The sequence below is a fragment of the Hibiscus syriacus genome, unplaced genomic scaffold (assembly GCF_006381635.1).
Source record: "Hibiscus syriacus cultivar Baekdansim isolate YM2019G1 unplaced genomic scaffold, ASM638163v2 tig00116951_pilon, whole genome shotgun sequence".
NCBI classification, from domain to species: domain Eukaryota; kingdom Viridiplantae; phylum Streptophyta; class Magnoliopsida; order Malvales; family Malvaceae; genus Hibiscus; species Hibiscus syriacus.
This window is the reverse complement of record NW_024063482.1, coordinates 2,164,609-2,174,597: the sequence shown is the minus strand read 5'-3', so window position 1 is coordinate 2,174,597 and position 9,989 is coordinate 2,164,609. Positions and strand designations below refer to the sequence as shown.

General features: G+C 33.9%; 2 protein-coding genes across 2 annotated transcripts; both read left to right on the top strand.

Moving 5' to 3' along the window:
• The first annotated feature begins 918 nt into the window (after window positions 1-918).
• Window positions 919-2,307, top strand: LOC120189151 (proteoglycan 4-like). The gene is made up of 2 exons (XM_039192484.1): window positions 919-1,502; window positions 1,560-2,307. Exons 1-2 carry the CDS (start codon window positions 962-964, stop codon window positions 1,988-1,990), a joined length of 972 nt encoding a protein of 323 aa, XP_039048415.1. The 5' UTR covers window positions 919-961; the 3' UTR covers window positions 1,991-2,307.
• A 1,399-nt stretch (window positions 2,308-3,706) lies between these two features.
• On the top strand, window positions 3,707-5,722 carry LOC120189150 (pentatricopeptide repeat-containing protein At5g16420, mitochondrial). Its single transcript, XM_039192482.1, has 2 exons — window positions 3,707-5,415; window positions 5,573-5,722. The coding sequence occupies exon 1, from the start codon at window positions 3,742-3,744 to the stop codon at window positions 5,365-5,367; it is 1,626 nt and encodes a 541-aa protein (XP_039048413.1). The 5' UTR covers window positions 3,707-3,741; the 3' UTR covers window positions 5,368-5,415; window positions 5,573-5,722.
• The last annotated feature ends 4,267 nt before the right edge of the window (window positions 5,723-9,989 follow it).

Genomic DNA, 9,989 nt, shown 5'->3' with positions numbered 1-9,989 from the left:
ATGTGAAATTACTGATCAACTCTAATGAATTAATTATTAATCTTTGAGGACTAATTAATAAAAAGAAAAGGAGAGCAATATTCTAGGGCCCCACCTTCACAATTCGGTTCTTCTCTTTTGTGACAAAAAGGGAAAAAGTTAAGATCGTGATGTTTCGAAAGTAAGCCCTCAAATGTTCTCATGAGCTAAAGTCAAGCCACTTGATACAGTGATATTCTTCATTTATTTATATAAAAAAAATATAGGATTAAAGATGTATGAAGTTTTCAAATCTAAAAAATAATAATTTTTTTTTTTAAAAAGAAAGGTAAACTATTGGTAGCAGATAGCATCAAAATCTGCTTGCTGACCAATCTCAGCAGGCGACGTCGGAAGAAACAGACAGCAACGGCATCAAGTTTGTCTAGTAAGAATCTGTGTCACCGTTTGCTGTATGAAATCTAAGGGAATATGAATCGTTGAACAAGTTTTTGTATGAAGTGCAATGAAGCCGTTATAAGAACAGGTTCGATGAAAAAGGAACGGTGGTTGGAGAAAGTGGGGCGCTGTCGGTTTTACTTTGAAAACTGCATAATAAATTAAGAATGATTTCCATTTCTGCAAACAACTTCAGTCGGCCGAGGATTCATAAATGAAAAGAATTTGTTCTAGGCTGTGGCTAAATGTTCATTGAAACGACTGTACAAAAATCCTTATTGCACGTTGATAACATGAGGATTCTGAACCTTGTGTCCAGACCTGGGTGGAAAAATGAAGCGTTCAATCTTATAGTTTACACCATTCGATTCCTATCGTAAGACGTTTAACTTTTGAGCTGTTAATGTGCAGAATCAGTTGCTTTTGGCCGGATGCTTTTCTTTCTACTATATAAACATATCATGGTTACGCAATAATTTCATCGTTTCTTGTGCGTTTAGTTTTCAGCTTTTGATCTTCAGATTCTTTTGAACCACTCCGCAAAATGTCGAACCAACCGGCACCAACTCGGCCCTGGTTTCGTTTAGCATCCATTTCAAGGCCAGCACCAACCTCAACTCCTGAACCAGCTCCAGCTCTGCCAAGTTCAGCCACTATTGGACCTGCATTCAGGCTACCATCTCAAGCTCAACCAAATGCAGCCGCTCCACCAGCAGCTGCAGGTAGTGTTTCTACGGTTCCACAATCCCCTGCAGATAAAAAACCAACGGTTCCGGTCAATGTAGCAACTTCTTCGGTCCCTAGTTCCACCGTGAAGACCGCGCCAACTACTTCTCCTGTGAAAACAGCAATAACATCGTCCTTGCCATCTTCTCCAGCGAAGCCAGTGGTTACTGATAATACCACCGCGAAAGTTTCATCTGCCAAGAGAGCTCCAACTGGAACATCAGTGGCAAGTTCCTCAACCCAAAAGCCTGCCTCCTCTGTGACCACCACGACCCGTATGCCTAGCCCTAAATCATCAGTAACAACAATTAAGCCTGCCATAAAAAATGAAATGCAATCACCGAAGACCAAACCGCCAACTGGTAGGCCACCTTTCCAGTTGAAAGCTCAAGCTGAGATTGAACCCAAGAAGATTCATGCTGAGGCAGAGCAAAAGCCCAAGGGATGGCTATTTGGTGGCACTCGCAAAGCACCATCCAAGGAAAGCGAGGCAAAGGGCAAGAAGAATTCTTCTGAATCCGAGGATGCAGGAATGAGGATCATAACAATTACTGGTGATAATAAAGGTGCTTTCATGGAGATAAACCAATCATCCCACCATAAAAATGGGTTTCAGGGAAGTCTGTATCTTCTCGAAAGCGGCAGCAGCAGCCGCGAGGCAGGTGATCAGAAGATGAAGGGCAAGAGCAACTCATCAAAGACAATGCCTATGAACGCATTCATTAACAGCAATGTGCAAGGCATTAATAACTCAATTGTGTACAATTCTTCATGCGTTTGTCATGACCCTGGCGTGCACCTTACTCTCTACACAAAACCAACTGTTGGTGGATTCCACGTCGAGTAAAGCAGCAATGGCTACCACAGCTACAGAGAAAGCAAAACATTAAATTTAAAGGGTTTTAAGTGTTTTTGGTTGTTTGAATATACTACTTTCGAGTTGTTTGAGTGACGCCTAAAGGGCAGATGGATTCGGATTCTTCAATACCACTTTTTCGTGGCGTCTAATTGAAGAGGATCCGAGCCCAGAAGGCCCTTTAGAGTTTAGAATTATGAGCTAAACTTGGAGTGTAATAAAAATGGCGGATAAAACCCTTGTGTTTGCAATTCACCAACTGGCTTTTATAACACCAATTTTATTTTAATTTTGCCTTGTTAGTTTCCCATGTACGTGTATATATATACCATTGCTCTTTCTCACTGAGAATAATTACTTATAAAAAGATGATATGAATGAATCATATGTGGTGAGTTGTTTCTCACAATTGGAGAAGCTAAGTGAAATGTTGGCTGAAACCCATGATGAAAACAAGGTCAACAAGGTAAGTTTTGAAGCTGAAGCTGAGCCAACTCTCCAAGGGGCAGCAATGGAAGGCAACGATGGGTTTTTTTGTCTTGAAAGAATTTATGAACAAGGATGAATACAGATCATTCTTGATTTCTGAGAAATTTCATAAATTTAATTCGGCTGCTGACGTCTGATTATCCGTGTAGTCGTTTGCAGTGGTTGAACTTTTAGACTTGAGAGAGTGGTTGGCTAATGCTTTTTTTTTTGCCATCCCAGAGACCAATTTAATGTTGCGTCAAAATTCTATTATCCTACTAACACCGTTACTGGTAATGATTAATTTATTATAAATTAATAAATCTTCCTTTTGAACTACTAGTGAAAAAAGAATTATTCAAATATTAATGATTATTTATGTAGTTTACCCATAATTTCAAGATGTTAACACTCATAGATTATTTTATTATTATTTTTATATAATGTGATATATTTTATTAATATTTTAATGTCACATAGAATTATAATAAAAATAAATTTAAAAATATTAAATTATACCTTAAAATTTATACTCAAATTCTTAACTCTCAAATCATATCCAAAGTACAAACTAAGTTATTTTAGTGGTTAAAGATGTGGTTGTTATCCCTAGAAGTTTCAAGTTTGAGCACTGAAAATTATAAGGGTTTTTGAGCTTTTATTGTCAAATGATGAATAATTATTAGAATAAATACTACCTTATTATCACTTTAAATTAGCCAAATCATATTACAAATCATATACCAAATCCTAATCTCATAGTAACCCCACCCATCCTCACCCTTGACAAGGACATAAATATTAAGGTTGAGAACCTTGAGTTTCAAATTGGTGCACAAGCAGACAATAGCTTCCCGTTCCATAAGTTTTATTTTATAATTTTTAATAATCAGAAAATTCAACAAAACGTATGGTTGGAGAATCATTTGTGTACTTTATCTTAAATTTTAAAGATATAATTTAAAATTTTTAAATTTATTTTTATTATAATCCTATATGGCACTACAATACTAACAAAATATGCCACGTCATATGAAAATAAAAATCAAATAATTAATGTCATTGAAGAAGAGTGACCAGAGTAATTCAAAAGTTAAATAATTAAATTAAATTTTTTTAAATTTCAGTGACCAAAATAAAAGTATAAAGATAATTAAGTGGTAAATAGTATAATTTACACTAAAAAGTCTAATTAGCCGCCTTCGTTCATTACAAGCCTCAACTCCATTAGCGCCTAATCCGAAGCGCCTCCGAGGACTTCATTTCTCTAAACCATGATACGTCGTACTGAACTGCATTGCCGATTGGTGATCGGACTCCTCGATCGAAACACCGCCTTCCGATCTTTCACCAGCGTCGACCTTTCCAACGTAGATCCTTCCTCCCCACTCCTCCAGTACTACACCGTCACACCCCCGATTAAACCCTGGCCCCAAAATCTCCATCCCAAACGCCTCGTCTCCATGATCAACCGCCAACAAAACCTCGATCTTGCCCTCCAAATCTTCCTTTACGCCGGAAAATTCCACCCCAACTTTTTCCATAATTACAACACCTACCAATCCATCATCCAAAAGCTCTCCCGCGCCCGCGCCTTCGAACCCATGGAATCCCTCATCTCTCAGCTCCAAAATTCCCAAATTAAATGCGGCGAAGAACTTTTTATCACGGTGATCCGGAATTACGGCCTCGCTTCCCTCCCAAAGCTGGCAGTCAAAACCTTTTTGCGTATCGAAAATTTCAACGTCCAGCGATCAGTTCGATCCTTGAACACTTTGTTAAACGTCTTGGTTCAAAACAAACGGTACGATTTGGTTCACTTTATGTTCAAAAACAGCAAAACGAAATTCGACGTTATACCGAATGTTTTTACTGCCAATATTTTGATCAAAGCACTTTGTCAGAAAAACGATGTAGAAGCCGCATGTAAAGTGCTCGATGAAATGCCTGAGATGGGGATGGTGCCCAATTTGGTTACTTATACCACAATTCTCGGCGGATATTTGGCGAGGGGAGATATGCGAAACGGGAAGAGGGTTTTCATGGAGTTATTGGATAGAGGGTGGATTCCTGATGCAACGACATATACTGTCTTAATGGATGGGTATTGCAAATTAGGGAAGTTCAATGAAGCTGTTAAAGTGATGGATGAAATGGAGGAAAATGGTGTTGACCCAAATGAGGTTACTTATGGAGTTATGATTCAGGCCTTCTGTAAGGAGAAGAAATCCGGAGAAGCACTTAACTTGTTTAACGATATGCTTCAGAAGAAGTATATCCCAAGCTCTTCACTTTCTTGTAAAGTAATTGATCTGTTGTGTGAAGAAGGCAAGGTGGAGGAAGGTTGTTACTTGTGGAAGAAGATGTTGAAGAACGATTGTTTGCCGGATAATGCAATACTGAGTACGTTGATTCATTGGCTCTGTAAGGAAGGGAAGGTTTGGGAGGCTAGGAAAATATTTGATGAGTTCGAGAAAGGTTCGGTTCCGAGTTTATTGACCTATAATACTTTGATTAATGGTATGTGTGAGAAGGGAGAATTGAGTGAGGCAGGGAAGTTGTGGGATGATATGGTGGAAAAAGGGTGTAATCCAAATGTGTTCACCTATAATATATTGATTACAGGGTTTTGTAAGATCGGAAATACAATGGAGGGGGTTAGAATTCTGGAGGAAATGCTGGATAAAGGCTGCTTGCCAAATAAGGCAACTTACAATATATTGATTGAGGGGCTTCAGGACATGGGAAAGGAGGGTGAAGTTGGGAAGGTTGTTTCGATTGCTATGTCTAGTGGAGGAGTTGATCCGAGTTCTTGGGATCTATTTTTAACCAAGATTGTTGGCAAACTGGATGATGGGGTTGATTTTCTTGATCAGTTGCTGTTGGAAAGTGCTAACTGAGTGACCAACCATTATCTTTGTATGAATCTCAGATATTTAACGTTCTTTGGAAATTAATAGTATCATAAACTTTCTTGGATAGATAATTGTTTGGAGATGGAACAACCATCGGGAGTGTCGAAGGCTGATTTCATGTACAATTGCATTTTTTTGTCATGAATTGGTTGTAGCACTCTCTATGAAGCAGGTCATCTGGAACAAGCTGCCGGAGGTTCCCTTAGCCAATTCATGAGACCTTCTCCTAGAAAGTACCGGTTCAAAGGACGAAAGTCTTTTTTAGGATTGTAGGCTGAGTTGTAATAGAACAAGATGTCTTAAGTAGGAATACAAATTTTGGCAGATGAATTATTTTGAGCTCAACTGGAGAGGTCCTTGGTGAAGTTAACTACGAAGAATATTGCCTGCGTCACTAGGTGGTCCTTGGGCAGCACCTACACTTTATTTAGCCCTCAACTTTAATACTTTATTTTAATTTAATCTTAATTTTTAAAATTTGATCCATACATTTTAATATTCTATCAAATTAATCCCTTCATCCTCCTCCCCCAGCCTACACTAACAAATAAAAACAAAAAAACAAAACAAAACCCCCCAGAAACCAAAGTCATTCTATATATTTTTGTTTCAATTGTGAATTCTAAAATGAATCGAAGAAGAAAAGGAAAAAGATTTGAGATATTTTTGTATTATTTTTTCGCCCTCTTTTTGTTTGGATATAGAGAAAATGTGAGAGTTTAAATTTTGGGTTGAATAAATGGAGTAGATCGAGCTACCATTGATGGTTCCTCAATGGGAAACTCTGTATTCAAAGTAACCTTTGATTTCTTCTCCATCAAATACGAGTATCCATGGATGATCAAATTATGATTTTTATATTCGAAAAATGAGATTTTGAAGACCATGTCCGTAAAGAAAGAATCATCGTCAAGCCATCAAATTCAAATCCACTCAGTTTTTGGGTAAGACAACATTAAAAAAATTACAAATCCATCAATGTTAGATCTATCTGTAACAAATTTGTTACGAGGAATGTGATCAAGAGTGTCGAGGAAAGGCTGGAGTAATTTGGGAATAATAGGGAGTGCTTATTTTACTGTAATTGATTTTTTAGAAAGTATTTTTTCTTCTTATTTTTTAGTGTTTGGTTTGCGAAAAATAAATGGTTAATGTTAGAAGTGAGTGTTTGATTAAGTCGAGTCAAGAAATTTCGAGTTATTCAAGTTGACGAGTCTTATTTTATAACTCGAATTTGATTTGAAATTTTTTCGAATCGAGTTTTCGTTTAAATTTAATTGTAAATATTTATAATATTATGTTACTATTTGATTCTAATTTAAATGAGTTTTTATAATCATACAATATATATATATATATTTCTTGATATTTTTTCCATATGTTATATACATATATCATACAGAGTCTACTCAACTCAAACTTAAAAGTCAATCAACTCATTACTAAAAATTTTGAGTTATCTGAGTTGTATTTTATAACTCGATTTGAACTTGAATTTTTTTCGAGTCGAGTTGATTTTATGAAATTATAACTCGAAATCAATTCGAGTAAAGTTTCTTCGAATTGAGTGGAGTCAAAAAATCGATTTTTTGAACCTAGTCAAGTCTTGCTTATTCCTATTCAATGTAATTCATTTTCGTGGTTAATAGAATTTCTTAAGAAATGACTTATGGTCTAATTTTTTGCACATCATTTTCTAAACTTTTACTCTAAAATATAAATACTCAACATAATATTATTTTATGTATTTAATATTAATATTAATATTATTAAACTTTTGCTCTACAATATTAATTTTACCATTTTAATAAAAAATATGAATTATTAAAAAGTATTTATTAATAATTTTAATAATATAATATTTTTATATTATAATAATATATTTAATTATATTATAATAATATATTTAATTATATTATAATAATATATGATATTATATTCTTATTTTAATAATATATAATAAATTATATTATTTATTGTAGAGCTAATATTTTAATAATAATATTGACATAAATAATATTAAATATATTATTTTAATATTTTAAAAATAATAATACTTTTAATTTTTAATAAATAATATTATTTATTATATTCAATATTTATAATAAATAGTTTCAAAAATATTTATCAACTAATGAAAAATGATTTATATAACAAGTAGACTCTAAGGTAGAAACATATATATCTTAAAATCTAAATTTTTTATGTTATTGATAGTTTTCATCTTAAAATTTTATTTGTTTGCCTCTCATATAAAAAAAACTAATAATATTATTAGTACGTGTATACCCAAACTTCTTTTGAAGTAAGAGGGGTGATTGAGAAATGGGGTATGGAAAATCTGACAGGTGAAGGCAAAGTGAGGGTTTGGATTGGATGAGTGGAAAAGTTAGAGAGGGAAAGAAAACGACAATGGATAGAATTGCACTAGTGGTTGTGGTGGGACAAAGGACGGTAAATGTGTTTTAAAAGACTACTTATTGATGGATGTTAGCCGGAAAAACCATTTCTTTGGGAGATTTTGCAAATGAAAATTAAAAAAAAAAAATCTTTCATATCTAGCCGATGATGCCTTTCCTATCGACGATGTTTAATGTGGTAGCTTTTCGAGTCGGTAAATAAAAAGATTAATTAAATCGATTATATTGTTAGAAGTGAAATAGTTAAGTTTTTAAAGAATAAGATCCTCACTTATATAACATTATGTTATCAATATGTGTTAATATCAAGTGAATGATTTATTATAAATTAGTAATATTAATAGCCAATAATTAGTTTTAAAATATTAATAGAAAATTTTTAAAAAAACTTCCTCAAACGTAGGGATGGCAACAGGCCGGGTTCGGGCCGGTATTGGTCCCCCGTCCCCGTTTAAAAAACTCATACTCGTCCCCGCTTAAAAAACCGCGGGGATTTAAACGGTGATCTCTATCGGGTAATCGGGGAAAACAACGGGAAAACGGGTATCCCCGTTTAGCATAAACGGTTATTTAAAGGGTATCGGGCCGGGTATATATATATTTAAATTAAATATATAAATATTATATATATTTATAAATATTATATAAATATTATAAATATTTTATATATATATATATAATATTTATTTTTAATATTTATCGGGACTGATATCAGGCCGGGTAATCGGGCGGGGATTATCAAACTCGTCCCCGTTTAACATAAACGATTTTTTTTCATCTCCGTTTAATTCGATTTTCAATTTTCTCCGTCAAATTCAGAATTTTTGTCATCCCCACTTAAACGTAAGTGATCATTTATGTAGTTTAGTCTAATTATAATGCATACATTTCCCTTCTCTAAACATTGGCTGAATCTACCCTGGAAATTGTCTGCCAAACGGCAATTAATGAAAGTCATTGACTTTCAAACCAACTTAAAAATTGAAGCAGTCAAGTGAATGTCCCGACTTGATTAGTACAATGCCCCTAGCTTTGCTGTTTAAAGGTCACCATTTTCGAACTGTTTATACCTTAATATGAGATAATTTCCAGATCAAGCAAACATTCTGAAATTTTAAGTAATCTTAGCACCAAATCAGGATATCGTGAAACTTGATACATTCGTTGAGGATAATAAGGACATCCGTGTTTGGGTATCAAGGACAAATCTTGGCTCCAACGACGTCCTTTTTCATGAATTTTCTATTCCACCGTCCCAAGTCTTTATAATTTCTGCAAATGGGAATGCATCTCCAAAGGCTGCTCTGATTTACGTACAACCAATTTGAAGGGTTTAACGAGTTGAATGCTTCTTAATATTTTCCAGGCAAAACAAGTCAAATAAATAGCTGTATCAAAAAAAAAAAAAAATAGCAAGTCATTGAGCAGAAAGGGATATAGGTTAAGTTGACAAAGGCTTTTGATTTTTATTAGCCCGTACAAAAAGAAAAGTATTTTCTTCACATATTGCTCGGGAATTTCTACTGTGCAGCGTCTAAAAAATGACTAAAAAATGAAGTGATCGGTTAAATTTAGACCGATTATGTTATATCATTTAATCAGAAATATTATTAAGTACAATAACATATTAGGTAACACTTATATAATGTAATATGTAGTACTTATATAATAAAATAGACATTTAACCGGAAATATTATCAAGTATAATAACATATTAGGTAGCTCTTATATAATGTAATAGATAGCGCTTATATTGACCTATTTTATAAGTAAACCGATATATTTATACCGATAACATTACAAATTTACCTATTACATTATAATTATAGGTTTCGATGTTTTTTGGATCGATACAATTTTAAATGTATCGACACTTTATGTGTGCACCTCGTTGGACATTCATTTTGGAAAAAAGTATCGACACAAACTTAAAGAGTGTCGATACATTATTTAGACATATTTTTTTAAAAAAACGGTATATTTCTATCGGTACATTGTAAATTTACCTATCACATTGTAATTATCGGTTTCAATATTTTTGGGATCGATACTTTTAATAAATGTATCAACACTTTATGCATGCACCCGTTTGACATTCATTATGGACAAAATGTATCGACACAAATTTAACAAGTGTCAATACTTTATGATGACCTATTTTCTCGTAAAACCGGTATATTTATATCG